Consider the following 26680-nt stretch of genomic DNA (forward strand, 5'->3'; position numbering starts at 1 on the left):
ATTTCTAGCCCTTGAATTACTAAAGTTTTCATGTATGCACTTACATTTCTAAAGAGTGTTATTTATGATCTCCGTGTTCTCAGTATTTTTTTTTTTTATTGAAGAAGAATAGGTACTGATAAACACGTATACATACACAGAATAGAGCCACCAAAATGTTACAATCAAGATTCTGAAACAGATGTTATGTTTTAAATTTCCATATGTTAGAATAAAGAATTGTTATAACAGAGGTTATTTATGAGTATACATGGTCTAGATTTAAGCCGTTACTACTATACAAAAGAAGTCCATATATTGAGAGAGACACGAGGGCCTACACAGATATCATTGTGTGCGGAACCTATGCCTCTAATTTTTAAATATTAAACTAAACAAAACACTAAACTATACCAAAACAACCAAATGTGAACAAGCTAACATCACATTATTACTTGTAATGGTTATTTAGCAAATGTTTACATTTCTATGGTATAAATAAATGATTGCAATTCAGCTAACACCTATATATCTAAACGTGAAGATTCAGTAAAGGTTTAACCCAAAGGGGTAATAGGATACAGAAACAAAACATGATAGATATAGGGATATGTAGATTTTACTCTGATCTCAATATACTGAGCTGAGTTGCGATGCAAACCCTTTATCTGTAAGGCTTTGAGTATGTGGATGGACTTGTATAAGTATATTTATTTTAAACCTGGATGTAGTAAGCTTAGTTGGATCCCTAGGGAAGCAGTCGCGATGCAATCTTTTATAGGTGCGGTATGGCAAGCCTGGAAAACTTTTGTGGGAATTAGTATTATTAAATATAGTTATGCATTCAATTCGGAAAGCAACAAGTTGCAAGGCTTGGCCCGTTCACAAACATGTCCGTAAACAAATATAAGCAAAATGACATCATCACACTTGAACTGTTTCTGCTAATTGATTTCCATAAGTTAAAAAACAAACATATAGTATGCATTAGAAGCGGCCAAAATGTAACTTATTTTAGATATCCCGGTATAGCAAGCATAGAGAGATGTGGCTGAGAATAACTAATAGCTTTGAGTTTGATAAAAATAAATTACTAAAAATAAGAACAAACAAGGAAAGAGAGGACAACAGCATAAACTGTCTAACCTATTTACAAAGAAGATTGATCCATGTGAGGATCAGCGTTTAGCACAACTTAACACTATGTATTGTCCAGTGTGATGTAGCCGGATAGCCTGTTAGTCCAAACACATGGGAGTCAGGTCACGTGTGGTCCTCTCACTCTAGCCGACATCCACTTTGCCCAAGGCCAACGATCGACCACACAGGTCTGACAGCCATCTAGGATGAAATACAGGGCAGCGTGGAAAGAGCAGCTCCCCTGATAGAAAGGCCTGCGAGCGCTGAAGGGGGTGTTCAGATGTGTTCTCCCCTGTTGTATGTGCAGGTAGGCATAGCAAGTTTAGCTTGTTGTAATGTTGTTTCAAGTGATGATCCCCCATTAACGTTGCTTGTTCTCCTGGCATCCAAAATGGGGTTCACTGCTTGTACTAAGAATGGCGTCGCCATTGAGTTCAGAGGAATCAACCCCTCCATTATATAATGTGGTAGAGGTGTTTTGGCCGGGTCGGAGCAAATAACACTTGGATCATCAGTCACAGTGGACCTTTGCAAGTGATTGGGTAGTGAGTTTCTCAGGTCTTGTGTTGAAGAGCCAATTTGCAGATTTGCCTTTTTTTTTTTTTTTTTTCTTTTTTTTTGTAGGGTAGGACCTTCCAGCGGCTCAAACCACTTCATGCAGTCTCTCATAGCTGTGAGATAAACGATCAGTTGCGGGCATAAAAACGGCAAGTATCTCTGCGGCAGTGATACACTCTGATTTCATTGTTTTAAAGTCCCTCGTGGGTTCTATTTTAGTAAAATGCCTTCTGGGGTAGAAGAGAATAGATTTCTTCTATTTGCTTAAGGTTCCTGGACAACTTATATGTCAAGGGAGATACAGATGGTTTAGAATGATGGCAATCTGGTAAAGATTAGAAGAGGATTTCTTCAGAGCAACAGAAGCTCAAGGCCATCTTCTAGATCCACCCACCGGAAGTCCCCAGTCATTTTTTTGTTATTCTTTTAAACAAAATGAAAAAGATCACCACATGTCTGTTGACCTACAACAATTATAAAACGGTACATAGAGTTTCAGACAATAAAGAGATGTACAGCTTAATCTAGAAGTGTGAGAAGCAGCTGTGGGTTATATAAAGGTGAAGTAGATTAATTTCAGTCCAGACATCCTATTGTAAGTCAACGAAAAACCATTGCCATTTTAGCATAATGCTCAAACAGTATAATGTTGTTCATTTGAATATTTAATTTGCATAAATAAGAATGATCTTAAACAAAGAAGATGGAAGCTAAATGAAATGAAGATTCTGCCATCCCAAGCTGAATACGGTTTTCTGACGGCGCCAGGAAAGAATTTTACAGCAGTTTACATCTTATAATAGTTCTAATAACTTGTTTCAAGTAGCAAATGAAGGGGATTTAGGAGGCAGATGCATGAGATAACACTGATATGTTCCTCCCCCTTTTGTCAAGTAAATATTGTGCCCGATTAAAGGGACAGTAAAGTCATAATTCAGATAGAGCAGCAATTTTAAACAACTTCCCAATTTACTTGTGTTATAAAATGTGCTTAGTTTTTTGGTTTGCTTTGTAAAGGAGTAAACCTAGGTAGTTTTTGTAGGGGCTCATGAGCGTGCATGTGTGTTTAGCAGTCCGTGGAACCAGTGTTTGAAACAATGTATGTAGTAATTTTATATGATCCAAACACTGCTGCCATAGAGTGCGAAAGACGTGCATGCCTTCCTAGTTTGTCTCTTTAACAAAGGATACCAAGAGAATGAAGCACATGTGGTGATATAAGTAAATTGCAAAGTTGTTTAAAATCACATGCTCTGCCTGAACCATAAGTTTAATTTTGACTTTACTGTCCCTTTAATTTTAAAAGAGATATTTAAATGCAAAACCAACATGATGATTAAGTATACATGGAAGGTTTATTTATACATTATGCTGACTTCTAATATGACCTCCAACACTCACTTTTTTATTAGACTGTCTCATTCCATTATATACATATTGGTTTTATCTTTTTGTGTAATTTTAGTATTTTACCACAAGGTGGAGAACCATCAATGTGATTCTGAAGTAAAGCTAAAGGACAGTGTGCTGAAGAGTCTGATGCGTTTCATACAGTCAGGGCTGAACTGGGAATAAAAAGGGACCCTGGAAAAGTTGTAGACAGCACTATATTCACACACACGCTCACTCACTCACACACACTCTCACACACAAACACACTCTCACACAGGGCTTAAAATATGACTGTAGTTTACCAGTCAAATGGAAAAGTTGTAGACAGCACTATATTCACACACACGCTCACTCACTCACACACACTCTCACACACACAGGGCTTAAAATATGACTGTAGTTTACCAGTCAAATGGAAAAGTTGCTAGTACCCTTAATATTAAATATAGGCAAAATCCAAAATTCTTAGTGGACTATATATATAAACAAATAAAATGGTTAATAAATATTCTTGTTAAAGTCATCAAGACATTTCTATATATCTGCACCAAAACGGTGTGTGCTTTCTGTAAATATAACTTGTACAAATTAGATATGCATCATTTAAAACACACATGTTTTGGTGCAGATTAGTGAAATTCATTGATGACATTAATCAGAAATTGTACTGACAGATAATAAAATTGCTGGTTAAAGCCACTCAGGCATCTTTTAAAAGTTTGTGGGGTTTTTTGTATTATGAATGAGGAGCTGACTAAGGATACGGTAGAATAGGGAGAGCATGTTTTTTTTTTCTACCTATAGCAATGTCCCCCTCTGCAACACATGCAATAGTGCAATAGCAAGAGGTGGGGGTTGTAGCGGAGCTATAGTACTCGGGCTGTGTGTCTCCATTAGCAAGGGCTTCCTTGGTAAAATCAGAAAGTTGTTTAAAATAGCATGCTCTGTCTGAATCACAAAAGAAAAAAAAAACAGCTTTACTGTTCCTTTAAAGGGTCAGTGAAGTCAAAACTGAACCTTCCTGATTAAGTTAGGATATGCAATGTTATATAACTTTACAATTTTCTTTGTTCTCTTGGTTTTCTTTGTTAAAAGCTAAACTTAGGTAGGCTCAAACTGATTTGTAAACCGTTTCAGAGTTAGACATTGCTAGTTCATGTGTGCCATATAGATAACATTGTGCTCACTCCTGTGGCAGTATTTTCTAGTCAGCACTGATTGGCTAAAATACAAGTCTGTCAAAAGAACTGAAGTAAGGGGGCAGTCTGCAGAGGCTTAGATACAAGGTAATTAAAGAGGTATAAAGTATATTAATATAACTGTATTGGTTATGAAAAACTGGGGAATGAGTAATAAAGTGATTATCTTTTAAAACAATAACAATTCTCAAGTCCCTTTAAGCATTTCACCCAACATATTTCTTATTGCAGAAAATGTCATAGTAGTTGTGCCACTAACATTATCTTAGGCATTTGTTTGTATATCAATATCTGCAACAATTTTCCAAATGCAGCAGTAATTCATATAAGTAATGTACAATATCTAGTCTGCTCATATTTCTATTTAACCTGTAAGCTTAAGTCTCAGAATAGCCTTATGTATATTCCTGGCATTTAGAATTATTTTACAGGAATTTAAACCCCTGATCCAGACCTAAACATGCCCTCTGAGCCAATCATCTATATGTAGCCACCAGTCACAGCTTAGGAAAGGCACTTTATGTCTCCAGGTTTCCAATTTACTTCAATATTTAAATTCTCCTGTTGTCGTGGTATTCTTGCTTGAAGAGAATACCTAGGTAGGCAGCTTGCCCATGTCTGAAGAACTCTGTCAGCAGTTTGGCAAATATTTGTTAGAGTGCTAGATGGTGGCAGTGTTTTCTCAATAGATAACATTAAAAGCATTCTTGCAAAGCTGCTGCTATATAGTGTACAGTGCTCCTGAGCCTGTCTATCTGCTTTTCTACAAAGGATAGCCAAAGAACAAAGTCAATTTGCTAATAAACCTTTAAAAACTATAAAAAATGGTATACATAAGGAGGCCTAAATAATCCAATGAATGTCATGTATTTTGAAAGGACATTGAACCCCTCTTGCTTTTGTGTAAAATTCTACTTGTCCTTCACTCCCTAGAGAGGCTAAAGAGCAAATGGTCAATAATTGATTGTAATGTCTGGTACACTAGTAAAATGAATAGTATTAAAGTCTCTCACAATTAATAAGTATCTTTTTCTCTACATAACAAACATGCTCCTGGATCTGAATTCACTATTTATTTGTCCTTGATATTTTTGAAGGAACACTAAACATTTAACTTGCATGATTTTATCAACTACCCAATTCATTTCCATTATCAAAATGTGCACAATTTCTGAGGCACCAGTTCCTACTGAGCATGTGCAAACATTCTCAGCCTCTGTATTGCAATAAATAATGCTATTTAATTATAGCTCCCGGATTGTTGGAGCTTAGTCTATACCGCTTTGTACTTTCATTTTGATCGTAGGGTGAACCACAGGGGATTAGAAATTAAATCATTCACATTATATTCAACTTAGATTTAAGCGTTTTTAATATTTGTATGAGTGCGGATTGTATGTCTATTACCTTATTAATCTTATAGAATGAAAAATAACTATTTGTACGACTGTAATATAAGAATGACTTTGTATAAATATTTTCTCATCTTTTAATACTTTTCTAGTTGTTCTCTCTGCTTACAACTTTATTAGAGTTGTCCATTTTTTATGCCTTTATCCCATCAAGAAGTGCTTAGTTGATAAGTCATAAAGTACTATAGCACCCTTGTTCACTAACTGGTATTACCATCTCTCCACCCTGTATTTCTGTATAAGAAAACATTAAACTAACTGAAATTAATCAGACAAAAATTATCTACTGTTCATTTCAAATTCAGAGTAAGTGATTTTGCATTGTCTTTTTATTATACATGTATTAAAGGGGCATTCCAGACAAAATTGGAATCCATGTGGATGCCTTTCAGTTTTAGATAGAAGCAAATTTGTAATATACATGTATTAGCAAAAATATTTATTATAAAAGCTATAGCTGTTTCAAATATCTATTTAAGTATTCACAGTGCACCAGCATTTTAAATGCAGCACTTGCTCAGAGAGCCCAAGGTGCTTGTACCATTTGGTAATGACTATGTTTGTTAATTGCTGACATGATACAAGCCCTACTGGTGCTATGAGCAGCTTCAGTATTTAAAATACTGGTGCACTGACAATATCTAGCTATGCTTCACGTGCACGTGCAGAGAAAAATGGTAACACTAATACAGTGATATCTTTCACTAGAAGCATTTGTGCTAATACATTTATATTGCAAATATGTTTCTATTCAAAGATGTAATTCATCTATGTGCAGTTCAATTTTGACTGAAATCTTCATTTAATTATGCAATTCTAGCTGTATTAAATGTTTTTTTTTTTAATTGAATCAATTTGAAATATATTTATAAAACAATATCTCATTACCTCTACCCCCTTACTATTCTTTCTGCAAGTGCAGTGACATACAGAGCGGTCCCACCCACTGAATGCCTGCACCCAACATCTATTAAATCATTAGATGTACGTAGCATATTTTATATATTATAAAGCAAGATTGCATATTTATATTTCCTGCTCATTGTGGTCAGCGAGGTATAAGAAACTTGCATGCTTAAGTGAACAGTGAATCACAATCACATCGCTGATTCACTGTTTACATCAATATAATAGGGAGATTCCCTTTGTGGATGCACAGCTGGTCGTGGGGCTTTTCTGGGACTCAGGAGCAAGCTTCAGTTATTTGTAATGGGCTGTCTGGCGCAACCTCACATTGGCTGTGACGGCTACAGCATATGAAAAGAATAGAAGCAATTTGGAAGGGAGGCGGGCAGTTGAATCTAAAGTATTTATTTAAAAATACTTGTACTGTTTTTTCAATAGCAAAGCCAACATGCATATCTTCTTAGTGCAGTTTATATTAATATGCCTTATAGGACCTTAATATTGCACTGCATTTGTTGTCCACAGGCTCTTACATGTGTTGTGAACTACAGAGAACCCAAGTCAGTCTGTAAAGCGCCTGAGCTGGTAAGTACCTTCATTTCCTAGTACTCATATTTTTGAGCTTAAGTTTGCTTGTAAAAGTTGTTATGAAATGTGTATTTCTTTCTTGTAATTAACAAGAGTCCATGAGCTAGTGACGTATGGGATATACATTCCTACCAGGAGGGGCAAAGTTTCCCAAACCTTAAAATGCCTATAAATACACCCCTCACCACACCCACAAATCAGTTTTACAAACTTTGCCTCCAAGGGAGGTGGTGAAGTAAGTTTGTGCTAGATTCTACGTTGATATGCGCTCCGCAGCAAGTTGGAGCCCGGTTTTCCTCTCAGCGTGCAGTGAATGTCAGAGGGATGTGAAGAGAGTATTGCCTATTGAATGCAGTGATCTCCTTCTACGGGGTCTATTTCATAAGGTTCTCTGTTATCGGTCGTAGAGATTCATCTCTTACCTCCCTTTTCAGATCGACGATATACTCTTATATTTACCATTTCCTCTACTGATTCTCGTTTCAGTACTGGTTTGGCTTTCTACAAACATGTAGATGAGTGTCCTGGTGTAAGTAAGTCTTATTTTCTGTGACACTCTAAGCTATGGTTGGGCACTTTATTTATAAAGTTCTAAATATATGTATTCAAACATTTATTTGCCTTGACTCAGAATGTTCAACTTTCCTTATTTCCAGACAGTCAGTTTCATATTTGGGATTATGCTTTAAATTATCATATTTTTTCTTACCTCAAAAATTTGACTTTTTTCCCTGTGGGCTGTTAGGCTCGCGGGGGCTGAAAATGCTTCATTTTATTGCGTCATTCTTGGCGCGGACTTTTTTGGCGCAAAAATTCTTTTCCGTTTCCGGCGTCATACGTGTCGCCGGAAGTTGCGTCATTTTTGACGTTATCTTGCGCCAAAAATGTCGGCGTTCCGGATGTGGCGTCATTTTTGGCGCCAAAAGCATTTAGGCGCCAAATAATGTGGGCGTCTTATTTGGCGCCAAAAAATATGGGCGTCGCTTTTGTCTCCACATTATTTCAGTCTCATTTTTCATTTGCTTCTGGTTGCTAGAAGCTTGATGTTTGGCATTTTTTTCCCATTCCTGAAACTGTCTTATAAGGAATTTGATCTATTTTGCTTTATATGTTGTTTTTTCTCTTACATATTGCAAGATGTCTCACGTTGCATCTGAGCCAGAAGATACTACAGGAAAACCACTGCCTGCTGGATCTACCAAAGCTAAGTGTATCTGCTGTAAACTTTTGGTAGCTATTCCTCCAGCTGTTGTTTGTAATAATTGTCATGACAAACTTGTTAAAGCAGATAATATTTCCTTTAGTGATGTACCATTGCCTGTTGCAGTTCCCTCAACATCTAAGGTGCAGAATGTTCCTGATAATATAAGAGATTTTGTTTCTGAATCCATAAAGAAGGCTTTGTCTGTTATTTCTCCTTCTAGTAAACGTAAAAAGTCTTTTAAATCTTCTCTCTCTACAGATGAATTTTTAAATGAACACCATCATTCTGATTCTTTGGTCTCTTCTGGTTCAGAGGATTCTATCTCAGAGATTGATGCTGATAAATCTTCATATTTATTTAAGATGGAATTTATTCGCTCTTTACTTAAAGAAGTACTAATTGCTTTAGAAATAGAGGATTCTAGTCCTCTTGATACTAATTCTATACGTTTGGATAAGGTTTTTAAAGCTCCTGCGGTTATTCCAGAAGTCTTTCCTGTTCCTAATGCTATTTCTGCAGTAATTTCTAAGGAATGGGATAAATTGGGTAATTCATTTACTCCTTCTAAACGTTTTAAGCAATTATATCCTGTTCCGCCTGACAGGTTAGAATTTTGGGACAAAATCCCTAAAGTTGATGGGGCTATTTCTACCCTTGCTAAACGTACTACCATTCCTACGTCAGATGGTACCTCGTTTAAGGATCCTTTAGATAGAAAAATTGAATCTTTTCTAAGAAAAGCTTATCTATGTTCAGGTAATCTTCTTAGACCTGCTATATCATTGGCTGATGTTGCTGCAGCTTCAACTTTTTGGTTGGAAACTCTAGCGCAACAAGTAACAAATCGTGATTCTCATGATATTATTATTCTTCTCCAGCATGCTAATAATTTCATCTGTGATGCCATTTTTGATATTATTAGAGTTGATGTTAGGTTTATGTCTCTGGCTATCTTAGCCAGAAGAGCTTTATGGCTTAAGACCTGGAATGCTGATATGGCTTCTAAATCAACTCTACTTTCCATTTCTTTCCAGGGAAACAAATTATTTGGTTCTCAGTTGGATTCTATTATTTCAACTGTTACTGGTGGGAAAGGAACTTTTTTACCACAGGATAAAAAGTCTAAAGGTAAAAACAGGGCTAACAATCGTTTTCGTTCCTTTCGTTTCAACAAAGAACAAAAGCCTGATCCTTCGTCCTCAGGAGCAGTTTCAGTTTGGAAACCATCTCCAGTCTGGAATAAATCCAAGCCTGCTAGAAAGGCAAAGCCTGCTTCTAAGTTCACATAAAGGTACGGCCCTCATTCCAGTTCAGCTGGTAGGGGGCAGGTTACGTTTTTTCAAAGAAATTTGGATCAATTCTGTTCACAATCTTTGGATTCAGAACATTGTTTCAGAAGGGTACAGAATTGGTTTCAAGATGAGACCTCCTGCAAAGAGATTTTTTCTTTCCCATGTCCCAGTAAATCCAGTGAAAGCTCAAGCATTTCTGAATTGTGTTTCAGATCTAGAGTTGGCTGGAGTAATTATGCCAGTTCCAGTTCCGGAACAGGGGATGGGGTTTTATTCAAATCTCTTCATTGTACCAAAGAAGGAGAATTCCTTCAGACCAGTTCTGGATCTAAAATTATTGAATCGTTATGTAAGGATACCAACGTTCAAGATGGTAACTGTAAGGACTATATTGCCTTTTGTTCAGCAAGGGAATTATATGTCCACAATAGATTTACAGGATGCATATCTGCATATTCCGATTCATCCAGATCATTATCAGTTCCTGAGATTCTCTTTTCTAGATAAGCATTACCAATTTGTGGCTCTACCGTTTGGCCTTGCTACAGCTCCAAGAATTTTCACAAAGATTCTCGGTGCCCTTCTGTCTGTAATCAGAGAACAGGGTATTGTGGTATTTCCTTATTTGGACGATATCTTGGTACTTGCTCAGTCTTTACATTTAGCAGAGTCTCATACGAATCGACTTGTGTTGTTTCTTCAAGATCATGGTTGGAGGATCAATTTACCAAAAAGTTCTTTGATTCCTCAAACAAGGGTAACCTTTCTGGGTTTCCAGATAGATTCAGTGTCCATGACTCTGTCTTTAACAGACAAGAGACGTCTAAAATTGATTACAGCCTGTCGAAACCTTCAGTCTCAATCATTCCCTTCGGTAGCCTTATGCATGGAAATTCTAGGTCTTATGACTGCTGCATCGGACGCGATCCCCTTTGCTCGTTTTCACATGCGACCACTTCAGCTCTGTATGCTGAACCAATGGTGCAGGGATTACACGAAGATATATCAATTAATATCTTTAAAACCGATTGTTCGGCACTCTCTAACGTGGTGGACAGATCACCTTCGTTTAATTCAGGGGGCTTCTTTTGTTCTTCCGACCTGGACTGTAATTTCAACAGATGCAAGTCTCACAGGTTGGGGAGCTGTGTGGGGATCTCTGACGGCACAAGGAGTTTGGGAATCTCAGGAGGTGAGATTACCGATCAATATCTTGGAACTCCGTGCAGTTTTCAGAGCTCTTCAGTTTTGGCCTCTTCTGAAGAGAGAATCGTTCATTTGTTTTCAGACAGACAATGTCACAACTGTGGCATACATCAATCATCAAGGAGGGACTCACAGTCCTCTGGCTATGAAAGAAGTATCTCGAATTTTGGTTTGGGCGGAATCCAGCTCCTGTCTAATCTCTGCGGTTCATATCCCAGGTGTAGACAATTGGGAAGCGGATTATCTCAGTCGCCAAACGTTGCATCCGGGCGAATGGTCTCTTCACCCAGAGGTATTTCTTCAGATTGTTCAAATGTGGGGGCTCCCAGAGATAGATCTGATGGCCTCTCATCTAAACAAGAAACTTCCCAGGTATCTGTCCAGATCCCGGGATCCTCAGGCGGAGGCAGTGGATGCATTATCACTTCCTTGGAAGTATCATCCTGCCTATATCTTTCCGCCTCTAGTTCTTCTTCCAAAAGTAATCTCCAAGATTCTGAGGGAATGCTCGTTTGTTCTGCTAATAGCTCCGGCATGGCCTCACAGGTTTTGGTATGCGGATCTTGTACGGATGGCATCTTGCCAACCATGGACTCTTCCGTTAAGACCAGACCTTCTGTCACAAGGTCCTTTTTTCCATCCGGATCTGAAATCCTTAAATTTAAAGGTATGGAGATTGAACGCTTGATTCTTGGTCATAGAGGTTTCTCTGACTCCGTGATTAATACTATGTTACAGGCTCGTAAATCTGTATCTCGAGAGATATATTATAGAGTCTGGAAGACTTATATTTCTTGGTGTCTTTCTCATCATTTTTCTTGGCATTCTTTTAGAATACCAAGAATTTTACAGTTTCTTCAGGATGGTTTAGATAAGGGTTTGTCCGCAAGTTCTTTGAAAGGACAAATCTCCGCTCTTTCTGTTCTTTTTCACAGAAAGATTGCTATTCTTCCTGATATTCATTGTTTTGTACAAGCTTTGGTTCGTATAAAACCTGTCATTAAGTCAATTTCTCCTCCTTGGAGTTTGAATTTGGTTCTGGGAGCTCTTCAAGCTCCTCCGTTTGAACCTATGCATTCATTGGAAAGTTTTGTTCCTTTTGGCCATCTCTTCTGCTAGAAGAGTTTCTGAATTATCTGCTCTTTCGTGTGAGTCTCCTTTTCTGATTTTTCATCAGGATAAGGCGGTGTTGCGAACTTCTTTTGAATTTTTACCTAAAGTTGTGAATTCCAACAACATTAGTAGAGAAATTGTGGTTCCTTCATTATGTCCTAATCCTAAGAATTCTAAGGAGAAATCATTGCATTCTTTGGATGTTGTTAGAGCTTTGAAATACTATGTTGAAGCTACGAAATCTTTCCGTAAGACTTCTAGTCTATTTGTTATCTTTTCCGGTTCTAGGAAAGGCCAGAAAGCTTCTGCCATTTCTTTGGCATCTTGGTTGAAATCTTTAATTCATCTTGCCTATGTTGAGTCGGGTAAAATTCCGCCTCAGAGAATTACAGCTCATTCTACTAGGTCAGTTTCTACTTCCTGGGCGTTTAGGAATGAAGCTTCGGTTGTCCAGATCTGCAAAGCAGCAACTTGGTCCTCTTTGCATACTTTTACTAAATTCTACCATTTTGATGTATTTTCTTCTTCTGAAGCAGTTTTTGGTAGAAAAGTTCTTCAGGCAGCGGTTTCAGTTTGAATCTTCTGCTTATGTTTTTTGTTAAACTTTATTTTGGGTGTGGATTATTTTCAGCAGGAATTGGCTGTCTTTATTTTATCCCTCCCTCTCTAGTGACTCTTGTGTGGAAAGATCCACATCTTGGGTAGTCATTATCCCATACGTCACTAGCTCATGGACTCTTGTTAATTACATGAAAGAAAACATAATTTATGTAAGAACTTACCTGATAAATTCATTTCTTTCATATTAACAAGAGTCCATGAGGCCCACCCTTTTTTGTGGTGGTTATGATTTTTTTGTATAAAGCACAATTATTCCAATTCCTTATTTTATATGCTTCGCACTTTTTTTCTTATCACCCCACTTCTTGGCTATTCGTTAAACTGATTTGTGGGTGTGGTGAGGGGTGTATTTATAGGCATTTTAAGGTTTGGGAAACTTTGCCCCTCCTGGTAGGAATGTATATCCCATACGTCACTAGCTCATGGACTCTTGTTAATATGAAAGAAATGAATTTATCAGGTAAGTTCTTACATAAATTATGTTTTATTCTGAAATCCAAAAACATCTGTGCAGCAGGGATTAGAAAATATCCTTTATTTTATCAGTTTTATCTTGCTATTTAGGCTCTGTTCTCCTCCTGCCTTTGAATCGTAATGAAATACGGTGACTCCGTTGAATATCATGTTCATATTCCATTTGGTAATTTCGCCCCATGATTTTGCAGATTGCATTGAAAGTCCTCGGCGGATTTTGAGTTATAAGTCTAGTCGTAGAGATTGTTTAATTTGCAGCATCATCCACTTGCAGTACTGGATTCAGGCCCCTCGTTCTCACAAACTAACATTGCCTTTTTTCCCATGGGAAAAACCAGAGTATTGATCAGAAAAGACAGGCTAAATCATAGTCTTTATTAAGGCCTTTTGGGGCCAATGTGTCAAGATTGTGGATCCACCACATTTCTTTTTGTTTCAATAGTTTTTCCATGTCATTCCTAGGGGTTTTTATATGGTCAATGACCTGCCATCTTTGTTGGCTTATACCATTTCCTTTATCCAGGAAATGCTTGGACAGGGGGGCCTCTAAGTTTTTGCACCTTATGTTGGAATGGTAAGGTGCAAAAACTTAGAGGCCCCCCTGTCCAAGCATTTCCTGGATAAAGGACATGGTATAAGCCAACTAAGATGGCAGGTCATTGACCATATAAAAACCCCTAGGAATGACATGGAAAAACTATTGGAACAAAAAGAAATGTGGTGGATCCACAATCTTGACACATTGACCCCAAAAGCCCTTAATAAAGACTATGATTTAGTCTGTTTTTTTTCTGATCAATACTCTGTTTTTTCTCATTCTTTTACATTTTCGTTAAACATGTTGGGTCTATGGTTTTGTATTATAGAATTGATTGGTCTCACTGTTTTCCATAGCTTCCTTTAACAATAAAGTAGTTACATTTTTAAAATATTGTATTAACAATTTTTGATTATTCATACTCTGCATAAATAGGTACTAAGACCTTGTATATCCACTGTTTATATTCAGTAAGTGCTATAGTAATGGATGATCACTAAAATACAGTGAAACTATAATATCCCTTTATGCAAACATAATTGCCTAGATATGTTACAAAATGTTTTTATTGAAGACACTGTAATCATTAGAACGTATGCCCACTAGAGGGAGCCATTGTACAACTAGAGGTTGACTGGTGCGAAAATTATTATTTAAAAGCTGTGTAATAATGTATTGCAATGTATAGCATGACTAAGGGGATTACCCACGAAATATTTTTATATGTCTTAAAGATAAAGATGATTTGATGTAACGGGTGCTGTGGACATTACTTGGTCTTGACTTAACTACAGGGACTGGGCAGTGTCCTTTGTCTGCACGAGCACCGTTCAGCTGTGCTGGTCTTTACCAGTTCATTTATATTAAAGGGATACTAAACCTCAATTTTTTCTTTCATGATTCCGATAGAGCATGTAATTTTAAGCAACTTTCTATTTTACTCCTACTTTATTTAAAAAGCAGGAATTTAAAGCTTTGGAGCCAACCCATTTTAGTTTCAGCACCCTGGATAGCGCTTGCTTATTGGTGGATACATTTAGCAAACCAATAAACAAGCATAACCCAGGTTCTGAACAAAAAATTGGCCGGTTCCTGCTTTACTTTTCTGCTTTTTAAATAAAGAAAGCAAGAGAACGAAGAAAAATGTATAATTTGGAGTAAATTAGTGAGATGATTAAAATTGCATGCTCTATCTGAATCATTAAAGGGACAGTCAACACTAGAATTTTTGTTGTTTTAAAAGCTAGATAATCCCTTAACTACCAGTTCCCCAGTTTTGCATAACCAACACAGTTATAATTACATACGTTTTATCTCTGTAATTGCCTTGTATCTAAGCCTCAGCAGACTGCCCCTTATTTCAGTTCTTTTGACAGACTTTAGCCAATCAGAGCTGTCTCCATGGTAAATGCACGTGCATGAGCTCAATGTTATCTATATGAAACACGTGAACTAATGCCCTCCAGTGGTGAAAAACTATCAAAATGCATTTAGATTAGAGGCGGCCTTCAAGGTCTAAGAAATTAGCATATAAACCTCTTAGGTTTAGCTTTCAACTAAGAATACCAAGAGAACAAAGCAAAATTGGAAAGTTGTTTAAAATTACATGCCCTATTTGAAACATGAAAGTTTTATTGGACTTGACTGTCCCTTTAAAAAAATAATGTGGGTTTAGTGTCCTTTTAAGGCCATGACATTTTATTTTAGCTTCCCCCTTAAAAGAACTAAATATGTCTATCAAGCAAGAGTAGTTTATAACTATATTAAAAAACATATTTTTCTCGGCTCGCCTTAATAGCACTCACCAAATCAGAGCTTTTCCCCTATTAAAGAGATGGTGAAAACCCAAAGCTTACGCACTTGCCTTCTCAGGTGTGTATAAGACCCTTCCTACCACATAGCTTTCTTTTTTTTTCTTACCCACTACTCCACCATTTGTCTGTCTTTTTTTTTTTTTTTTTGTTGAGTTGTGCAGAATCTTATTTCCAAATCTAAAATCTAAAAATAATTTTGTTTAGCACACAGCATACATTAAAAACAAAACCTACCGTAGCTTTAAAATGTCTTTTAGATGTGACAAATAAAAAAATAAATTTTAATAAAAATAGTTTAAAAAAAGTTCTTTGTTTAAATTCAATATTTGTTTTATCTTCCCATTTTCTATATTCTTCGATATATATACTCAGCTGCTTGAAGGGACAGTTTTTATGATTCAGATAGAGAATTAATAAAAAATATAAAAACGTCTGCCATAAACTCCTAAAGATACATGCACGCTTCTAAACCTATTAGCCTACACAGGTTTACTCTTCAACAAAGAAGACCAAGAGAGTGAAACAAATTTTGATAAAATGTTTTTGTTTTTCAATTGCTATGAACCACAAAAGTTTAATTTTGAGTTTACTGTCCCTTTAAATAGGCATTGGCTGGAACTTCTTTATTTTTGGAGATTGTACCTGACTGATATTTGCATAAACAAACAACTGTACTTTTTGTAAATACAAAATATACTTAGTTTTTGGTTTTCATTTTTTTCTTCTAAATTCGTAGCTGAACATTTGTGAGTTCTGGCTGTGTTCTAACCAATTACATTGCCACAGGCTGAGGTCCTGCTATTTTCTATAAGTAGTATAAAGTATACTTAATGTCAAGATTGACCAACTGTTTATTTTTAACAATCCTTGCAGCTGGCCAAGTACTGTGACAATATGCTGAAAAAATCAGCCAAGGGAATGACAGAAAATGAAGTGGAAGACAAGTTAACAAGTTTTATTACCGTTTTCAAGTATATTGACGACAAAGATGTTTTCCAGAAGGTAAGTTCACAATCTGAGAAATCGCTTTGTGCTCAGTTTAATATCTTTACGCTGCAAACTTCATAATACATTTGCTTTCAGATTTGCAAAACTTGTGTTGCCTTAAGCTTATGCAACATAGGTGTTTGGTAAGGACGTGTGTTACGACTGGTTTCTAGATTTGTTGTGCAGAAATTATACGTATTGTTTAATAATTAAATGGATATTATAATGTATGTGATGCAGCTCTGTTTTCTCATTGTAGTTTGCAAATAAACATTGCGCTATACATTGTTTTCATAAATCCTGATCTTGGAGCCTTGTGAGTTCACAATTAGTTTGCATACACTCCTCAATCTGTATATACCCGAGATTTGCACCATGTCCGTGTGACTAATGCTGGAGTTAAAGAAACAGTCATGCTGCTTTTCTTTAACACGCCATATATGTTTAATAGTCTCTTAGCAAACTATGCTGGGGATATAGACTTGACTCTGAGTTCCTGGCGTTACACATTGGCATTTAAACACAATATTACAGCGCCCACAGGTATAAGATAAAATAGAACATGGCACTGAATGACTTTGCTCCTAGTTTTAGTGCACTCACCAGTAAATAATGTGATCATTGTTCTTTTGTTTACTGTATTTTGTGTATGTTTTCACAGTTCTATGCTAGAATGCTGGCAAAGAGATTAATTCATGGTTTGTCAATGTCTATGGATTCTGAAGAAACCATGATTAATAAATTAAAGGTACTGTTGTGTGATTTGTTTGTGTTTTTGCCACCATAAAGTTTTTTGGGGGGTGATTGTCAAAAAAAATCTACTTTTCTAACAATATAGGGCAAGTTCCCTTTCCTGGGATATCCACTTGATAAATCTCATGATAACAAACAATTCAAGATATATAACAGATAATCAAAAGGGGAGGATCCCAAAGTCGCACATTAATGGCTGTTCTTGTGTCAGGTTCTCTAGCAGTCAGTTTACCTAATATCTTTTATTTGGAGAACTATAAAATGTCACTTAAATGTGACTCGAGATGTCACGTAAATGTAACTCGGCTTACTATAAGCTGAATCTTTTTCTTTTTTTTTATCTTTGAAATGATCAAGTATAATTTTATATGCACTAGTCATATTGCATATCCATTGTTATCTTGCTTACCAAACTCTTTCTTTTTAATTGTTATATCATTATACAACACAGATGTGAGCTTTTTAACTAAAACTACAAAAGTAAAACACCCACTGGTCTGTTAAAGTCTGAGCATTTCATTTGAACCAATGTTACATACTTACATTGGTGTTGTATAGTTAGAAGCAATATTAAAATGAAGATAATGTAACAGTTTGTTAACTTGTTTTATTCAAATGGGTATGTTTATGGCATTGGTATATGTATTACTTTACTTCTCATAGTGCTTTTAGTTTGCAGTTACATTTTAGTGCCATTTTAAGACCAGCGTTTTGCATGTTAAGCTTTAAATAAGTCTTGCTATGCCTTTTTTATTGACCACCACCTCCTTCCACAAGTTTTAGTAATTTGATTGGGAATGGTGCTACTTTATCATATAGCATCATGTCCCAAATGAACTCCAGAGTTGCAGTGGAATTAACCCTTTGTTTCCCTTCACAGCAAGCCTGCGGGTATGAGTTCACTAGTAAGCTGCATCGAATGTACACTGACATGAGTGTCAGTGCGGATCTCAATAACAAGTTCAACAACTTCATAAAAAGCCAAGACACTGTTATAGACCTAGGAATTAGTTTTCAGATATATGTATTACAGGTGAGTTCACAGCATTTTGTTTATATTTGCTTTTACTTAGTTTTTCATTCGTTTTCTATGCATTCGTATACCTACCTGATCCTATTTATTTGTACATTGTCATTAGCTATAGGCTTTTTAATTTCCATTTTATTTATTGAAGGGACATGTTACCATTATGCTAAATCACTTGGAAGCGATGGAGCATATCTGTAAAAGACTATAATTTATCACATAAACCTTACATTTCCTCTACAATGGGATTTGATCACTTTTGGAATTTTGAGGTAAATAGATGATTTTTTTACATAGAGAGGTTTATGTGATATTTTTTAGTCGGCTTTCAAGTGATTTAGCATTTGGAAAACATGTCCCTTTAAAGGACATAGAACCGAAATTATTTCTTTATGATTCAGAAAGAGCTTTCTAATTTACTTATATTATCAGATTTTCTTAAAGGGACAGTCTACTCCAGAGTTTTTATTGTTTAAAAAGAAGGATAATCCCTTTTATTACCCATTTCCCAGTTTTGCATAACCAACACGGTTAAATGAATATACTTTCTTTCCTATTACTTGGGATATTCACTCCTGGCCAGCAGGAGGAGGCAACAAGCACCCCAGCAGAGCTGTTAATTGTCACTTCCCTTACCCATAACGCCAATCATTCTCTTTGCCTTGATCACGGGTGGATGCCGACGAAGGTATCTGAAGATTTTATTTTTTTAAATGGGTACTTTTCCCTGCAAGCAATGATTAGGGGCTATGCTGTGTCCATGCCAATCTCTTTAGTAAGAGTAATGGTGGCTTTTAGCAGTTTAGCAGAAGACCCTTTAGTCACGCCCACGATGAGAGGCTCTCCAGGAAGCGGCAACGTATCTGCGCACACTTTCTCCAACATAGGTGTGTCCGGTCCACGGCGTCATCCTTACTTGTGGGATATTCTCTTCCCCAACAGGAAATGGCAAAGAGCCCAGCAAAGCTGGTCACATGATCCCTCCTAGGCTCCGCCTACCCCAGTCATTCTCTTTGCCGTTGTACAGGCAACATCTCCACGGAGATGGCTTAGAGTTTTTTAGTGTTTAACTGTAGTTTTTTATTATTCAATCAAGAGTTTGTTATTTTGAAATAGTGCTGGTATGTACTATTTACTCAGAAACAGAAAAGAGATGAAGATTTCTGTTTGTATGAGGAAAATGATTTTAGCAACCGTAACTAAAATCCATGGCTGTTCCACACAGGACTGTTGAGAGCAATTAACTTCAGTTGGGGGAACAGTGTGCAGTCTCTTGCTGCTTGAGGTATGACACATTCTAACAAGACGATGTAATGCTGGAAGCTGTCATTTTCCCTATGGGATCCGGTAAGCCATGTTTATTACGATCGTAAATAAGGGCTTCACAAGGGCTTATTTAGACTGTAGACATTTCTGGGCTAAATCGATTCATTATTAACACATATTTAGCCTTTGAGGAATCATTTTATCTGGGTATTTTGATATAATAATATCGGCAGGCACTGTATTAGACACCTTATTTCTTAGGGGCTTTCCCAAAGCATAAGCAGAGTCTCATTTTCGCGCCGGTGTGGCGCACTTGTTTTTGAGAGGCATGGCATGCAGTCGCATGTGAGAGGAGCTCTGATACTTAGAAAAGACTTTCTGAAGGCGTCATTGGTATCGTATTCCCCTTTGGGTTTGGTTGGGTCTCAGCAAAGCAGATACCAGGGACTGTAAAGGGGTTAAAGCTTAAAACGGCTCCGGTTCCGTTATTTTAAGGGTTAAAGCTTCCAAATTTGGTGTGCAATATTTTTAAGGCTTTAAGACACTGTGGTGAAAATTTGGTGAATTTTGAACAATTCCTTCATGTTTTTTCGCAATTGCAGTATTAAAGTGTGTTCAGTTTAAAATTTAAAGTGACAGTAACGGTTTTATTTTAAAACGTTTTTTGTACTTTCTTATCAAGTTTATGCCTGTTTAACATGTCTGAACTACCAGATAGACTGTGTTCTGAATGTGGGGAAGCCAGAATTCCTATTCATTTAAATAAATGTGATTTATGTGATAATGACAATGATGCCCAAGATGATTCCTCAAGTGAGGGGAGTAAGCATGGTACTGCATCATTCCCTCCTTCGTCTACACGAGTCTTGCCCACTCAGGAGGCCCCTAGTACATCTAGCGCGCCAATACTCCTTACTATGCAACAATTAACGGCTGTAATGGATAATTCTGTCAAAAACATTTTAGCCAAAATGAACCCTTGTCAGCGTAAGCGTGGCTGCTCTGTTTTAGTTACTGAAGAGCATGACGACGCTGATATTAATATCTCTGAAGGGCCCCTAACCCAATCTGAGGGGGCCAGGGAGGTTTTGTCTGAGGGAGAAATTACTGATTCAGGGAACATTTCTCATCAGGCTGAATCTGATGTGATTACATTTAAATTTAAGTTGGAACACCTCCGCATTTTGCTTAAGGAGGTATTATCCACTCTGAATGATTGTGAAAAGTTGGTCATCCCAGAGAAACTATGTAAAATGGACAAGTTCCTAGAGGTGCCGGGGCTCCCAGAAGCTTTTCCTATACCCAAGCGGGTGGCGGACATTGTTAATAAAGAATGGGAAAGGCCCGGTATTCCTTTCGTCCCTCCCCCCATATTTAAAAAATTGTTTCCTATGGTCGACCCCAGAAAGGACTTATGGCAGTCAGTCCCCAAGGTCGAGGGAGCGGTTTCTACTTTAAACAAACGCACCACTATACCCATAGAGGATAGTTGTGCTTTCAAAGATCCTATGGATAAAAAATTAGAAGGTTTGCTTAAAAAGATGTTTGTTCAGCAGGGTTACCTTCTACAACCCATTTCATGCATTGTCCCTGTCACTACAGCCGCATATTTCTGGTTTGATGAACTAATAAAGGTGCTCGATAGTGATTCTCCTCCTTATGAGGAGATTATGGACAGAATCAATGCTCTCAAATTGGCTAATTCTTTCACTCTAGACGCCACTTTGCAATTGGCTAGGTTAGCGGCTAAGAATTCTGGGTTTGCTATTGTGGCGCGCAGAGCGCTTTGGTTGAAATCTTGGTCGGCTGATGCGTCTTCCAAGAACAAGCTACTAAACATTCCTTTCAAGGGGAAAACGCTGTTTGGCCCTGACTTGAAAGAGATTATCTCTGATATCACTGGGGGTAAGGGCCACGCCCTTCCTCAGGATCGGCCTTTCAAGGCAAAAAATAGACCTAATTTTCGTCCCTTTCGTAAAAACGGACCAGCCCAAAGTGCTACGTCCTCTAAGCAAGAGGGTAATACTTCTCAAGCCAAGCCAGCTTGGAGACCAATGCAAGGCTGGAACAAGGGAAAGCAGGCCAAGAAACCTGCCACTGCTACCAAGACAGCATGAAATATTGGCCCCCGATCCGGGACCGGATCTGGTGGGGGGCAGACTCTCTCTCTTCGCTCAGGCTTGGGCAAGAGATGTTCTGGATCCTTGGGCGCTAGAAATAGTCTCCCAGGGTTATCTTCTGGAATTCAAGGGACTTCCCCCAAGGGGAAGGTTCCACAGGTCTCAGTTGTCTTCAGACCACATAAAAAGACAGGCGTTCTTACATTGTGTAGAAGACCTGTTAAAAATGGGAGTGATTCATCCTGTTCCATTAAGAGAACAAGGGATGGGGTTCTACTCCAATCTGTTCATAGTTCCCAAAAAAGAGGGAACGTTCAGACCAATCTTAGATCTCAAGATCTTAAACAAATTTCTCAAGGTCCCATCGTTCAAGATGGAAACCATTCGAACTATCCTTCCTTCCATCCAGGAAGGTCAATTCATGACCACGGTGGATTTAAAGGATGCGTATCTACATATTCCTATCCACAAGGAACATCATCGGTTCCTAAGGTTTGCATTCCTGGACAAACATTACCAGTTTGTGGCGCTTCCTTTCGGATTAGCCACTGCTCCAAGGATTTTCACAAAGGTACTAGGGTCCCTTCTAGCGGTGCTAAGACCAAGGGGCATTGCAGTAGTACCTTACCTGGACGACATTCTGATTCAAGCGTCGTCCCTCCCTCGAGCAAAGGCTCACACGGACATCGTCCTGGCCTTTCTCAGATCTCACGGCTGGAAAGTGAACGTGGAAAAGAGTTCACTATCCCCGTCAACAAGGGTTCCCTTCTTGGGAACAATTATAGACTCCTCAGAAATGAGGATTTTTCTAACAGAGGCCAGAAAAACAAAACTTCTGGACTCTTGTCGGATACTTCATTCCGTTCCTCTTCCTTCTGTAGCTCAGTGCATGGAAGTGATCGGGTTGATGGTAGCGGCAATGGACATAGTTCCTTTTGCGCGCATTCATCTAAGACCATTACAACTGTGCATGCTCAGTCAGTGGAATGGGGACTATACAGACTTGTCTCCAAAGATACAAGTAAATCAGAGGACCAGAGACTCACTCCGTTGGTGGCTGTCCCTGGACAACCTGTCACAAGGGATGACATTCCGCAGACCAGAGTGGGTCATTGTCACGACCGACGCCAGTCTGATGGGCTGGGGCGCGGTCTGGGGATCCCTGAAAGCTCAGGGTCTTTGGTCTCGGGAAGAATCTCTTCTACCGATAAATATTCTGGAACTGAGAGCGATATTCAATGCTCTCAAGGCTTGGCCTCAGCTAGCGAGGACCAAGTTCATACGGTTTCAATCAGACAACATGACGACTGTTGCGTACATCAACCATCAGGGGGGAACAAGGAGTTCCCTAGCGATGGAAGAAGTGACCAAGATTATTCTATGGGCGGAGTCTCACTCCTGCCACCTGTCTGCTATCCACATCCCGGGAGTGGAAAATTGGGAAGCGGATTTTCTGAGTCGTCAGACATTGCATCCGGGGGAGTGGGAACTCCATCCGGAAATCTTTGCCCAAGTCACTCAGCTGTGGGGCATTCCAGACATGGATCTAATGGCCTCTCGTCAGAACTTCAAAGTTCCCTCCTACGGGTCCAGATCCAGGGATCCCAAGGCGGCTCTAGTGGATGCACTAGTAGCACCTTGGACCTTCAAACTAGCTTATGTGTTCCCGCCGTTTCCTCTCATCCCCAGGCTGGTAGCCAGGATCAATCAGGAGAGGGCGTCGGTGATCTTGATAGCTCCTGCGTGGCCACGCAGGACTTGGTATGCAGATCTGGTGAATATGTCATCGGCTCCACCTTGGAAGCTACCTTTGAGACGAGACCTTCTTGTTCAGGGTCCGTTCGAACATCCGAATCTGGTTTCACTCCAGCTGACTGCTTGGAGATTGAACGCTTGATTTTATCGAAGCGAGGTTTCTCAGATTCTGTTATCGATACTCTTGTTCAGGCCAGAAAGCCTGTAACTAGAAAGATTTACCACAAAATTTGGAAAAAATATATCTGTTGGTGTGAATCTAAAGGATTCCCTTGGGACAAGGTTAAGATTCCTAGGATTCTATCCTTCCTTCAAGAAGGATTGGAAAAAGGATTATCGGCAAGTTCCCTGAAAGGACAGATTTCTGCCTTGTCGGTGTTACTTCACAAAAAGCTGGCAGCTGTGCCAGATGTTCAAGCCTTTGTTCAGGCTCTGGTTAGAATCAAGCCTGTTTACAAACCTTTGACTCCTCCTTGGAGTCTCAATTTAGTTCTTTCAGTTCTTCAGGGGGTTCCGTTTGAACCCTTACATTCCGTTGATATTAAGTTATTATCTTGGAAAGTTTTGTTTTTAGTTGCAATTTCTTCTGCTAGAAGAGTTTCAGAATTATCTGCTCTGCAGTGTTCTTCTCCTTATCTGGTGTTCCATGCAGATAAGGTGGTTTTACGTACTAAACCTGGTTTTCTTCCAAAAGTTGTTTCTAACAAAAACATTAACCAGGAGATTATCGTACCTTCTCTGTGTCCGAAACCAGTTTCAAAGAAGGAACGTTTGTTGCACAATTTGGATGTTGTTCGCGCTCTAAAATTCTATTTAGATGCTACAAAGGATTTTAGACAAACATCTTCCTTGTTTGTTGTTTATTCAGGTAAAAGGAGAGGTCAAAAAGCAACTTCTACCTCTCTCTCTTTTTGGATTAAAAGCATCATCAGATTGGCTTACGAGACTGCCGGACGGCAGCCTCCCGAAAGAATCACAGCTCATTCCACTAGGGCTGTGGCTTCCACATGGGCCTTCAAGAACGAGGCTTCTGTTGATCAGATATGTAGGGCAGCGACTTGGTCTTCACTGCACACTTTTACCAAATTTTACAAGTTTGATACTTTTGCTTCTTCTGAGGCTATTTTTGGGAGAAAGGTTTTGCAAGCCGTGGTGCCTTCCATTTAGGTGACCTGATTTGCTCCCTCCCTTCATCCGTGTCCTAAAGCTTTGGTATTGGTTCCCACAAGTAAGGATGACGCCGTGGACCGGACACACCTATGTTGGAGAAAACAGAATTTATGTTTACCTGATAAATTTCTTTCTCCAACGGTGTGTCCGGTCCACGGCCCGCCCTGGTTTTTTAATCAGGTCTGATAATTTATTTTCTTTAACTACAGTCACCACGGTACCATATGGTTTCTCCTATGCAAATATTCCTCCTTAACGTCGGTCGAATGACTGGGGTAGGCGGAGCCTAGGAGGGATCATGTGACCAGCTTTGCTGGGCTCTTTGCCATTTCCTGTTGGGGAAGAGAATATCCCACAAGTAAGGATGACGCCGTGGACCGGACACACCGTTGGAGAAAGAAATTTATCAGGTAAACATAAATTCTGTTTTTTCTTTGCTCCACTCCATGTTAGAAAGGCTACTATGCATATCGACATCGTAGCTGAGATGAAACACCGAAACTGACAGTGCGTTTGAAATCCTAGTTGCGGATAGTTCCGACTCCTGCTCAGAGGAGGTAGGCGCTTCAGCAAAGTGTTGCTGAGGTGTAGAGGGGTCTGCAAGTTTATTTTAATGTTTTAATCCTTCGCTATGTTTTGATGCCAATGTGGAACCACCAATCCCTTTCTGTTCCTCATGTATTGAGAGAACTTTAAGCTACAGGGATAGACTTTTTTCTGAGCCAACATTTTTCTAAAGAGGTTGCTGTTCAGGAATCTAATGACAATGTTCAATATATGCCGCAGCTTTCTCCTCAAGCGTCCTAAATTTTACCGCCCCCACATGCAGTGCCCTGCGCTTCCTCTCTAGCTCCCTCTGGAGTTACTTTAAAAGACATCGCTTCTCTTATGTCATCTGCAGTTTCAGATGCTTTGTCTGCTTTCCCATTGTTGCAGGGAAAGCGTAAGAGGAAAATCAGACATTCAGTAAGCAAGGTTTCTGACGCAGTTATTGCTATTTCAAATGTCCCCTCACAGAAGCCTAAAGAGGAGGATAATGTTGTAGCATCTGAAGATGAAATTTCAGATTCGGACAGTGTAATGCTTCTTGCTGATACTGAAGTTGTATCCTTCAGGTTTAAGCTAGAACACCTCTGTCTATTACTTAAGGAGGTTTTAGCTACATTGGACGCCCGTGACTCCATGGTTGTTGTTAATCCCAAGAAGTCCAGTAAGCTAAACAAATATTTTGAGGTACCTTCCTCGATAGACGTTTTTCCGGTACCAGACCGAGATCATTGCTAAGGAGTGGGAGAGACGGGGCATACCCTTTCTCCTTCTCCTATATTTAAAAAGATGTATCCCATAGCTGATTCTGTTAAGGATGCTTGGCAAACAGTCCCCAAGGTGGAAGGAGCTGTTTCCACCTTAGCCAAGAGAACTACTATTCCCATAGAGGATAGTTGTGCCTTCAAGAATCCTATGGACAAAAAATTAGAAGGGTTACTCAAGAAGATGTATGTACACTAGGACTTACAATGGGAGCCAGCTGTGTGCATTGCTATCGTCACTAGTGCGGAGGCATATTGGTTTGATGCGTTGTCTGATGCTTTCAGGACTGAGACTTCCCTGGATGAAATCCAGGATAGGATAAAAGCTCTTAAATTGGCTAATTCCTTTCTTACGGATGCTTCCCTTCAAGTTATCAAACTGGGAGCAAAGATTTCAGGTTTCTCTGTTCTAGCTTGCAGAACCTTATGGTTAAAACCTTGGTCTGTGAATGTATCCTCTAAGTCTAAGCTTTTAGCAATTCCTTACAAGGGGAAGACCTTATTTGGACCTGGCTTGATGGAAATAATCTCTGATATTACCGGAGGTAAGGGTCATCTTCTCCCTCAGGATAAGAGAAACAAACAAAAGGGACAACAGAGTAATTTTCGTTCCTTTCGAAATTTCAAGGGAAATTCTTCCTCTTCTGCCTCCAAGCAGGAACAGTCTAAACCTTCATGGAGACCCACTCAGTCTTGGAATAAGGGAAAACAATCCAAGAAGCCTGCTATTGAATCAAAGACAGCATGACGGGCCTGCCCTCAATCCGGGACCGTATCTTGTAGGGGGCAGACTTTCCTTTTTCGCTCAGGCTTGGGTTTGAGATGTTCAGGATCCCTGGGCAGTAGAAATAGTGTC

The 26680-nt window shown here is 38.8% G+C and overlaps 1 protein-coding gene across 1 annotated transcript in view; it reads left to right on the forward strand.

Annotated features, from left to right (window-relative positions):
* Nucleotides 1-26680, forward strand: part of CUL2 (cullin 2) — a 284056-nt gene that overhangs the window by 190585 nt on the left and 66791 nt on the right. The window contains exons 12-15 of the mRNA XM_053713847.1: nt 7112-7171; nt 16310-16438; nt 17085-17171; nt 18057-18209. Coding sequence (XP_053569822.1) covers nt 7112-7171; nt 16310-16438; nt 17085-17171; nt 18057-18209 — 429 coding nt within the window. The remainder of the gene's footprint in view (nt 1-7111; nt 7172-16309; nt 16439-17084; nt 17172-18056; nt 18210-26680) is intronic.

The sequence above is a fragment of the Bombina bombina genome, chromosome 5 (genome assembly GCF_027579735.1).
Source record: "Bombina bombina isolate aBomBom1 chromosome 5, aBomBom1.pri, whole genome shotgun sequence".
NCBI lineage: Eukaryota > Metazoa > Chordata > Amphibia > Anura > Bombinatoridae > Bombina > Bombina bombina.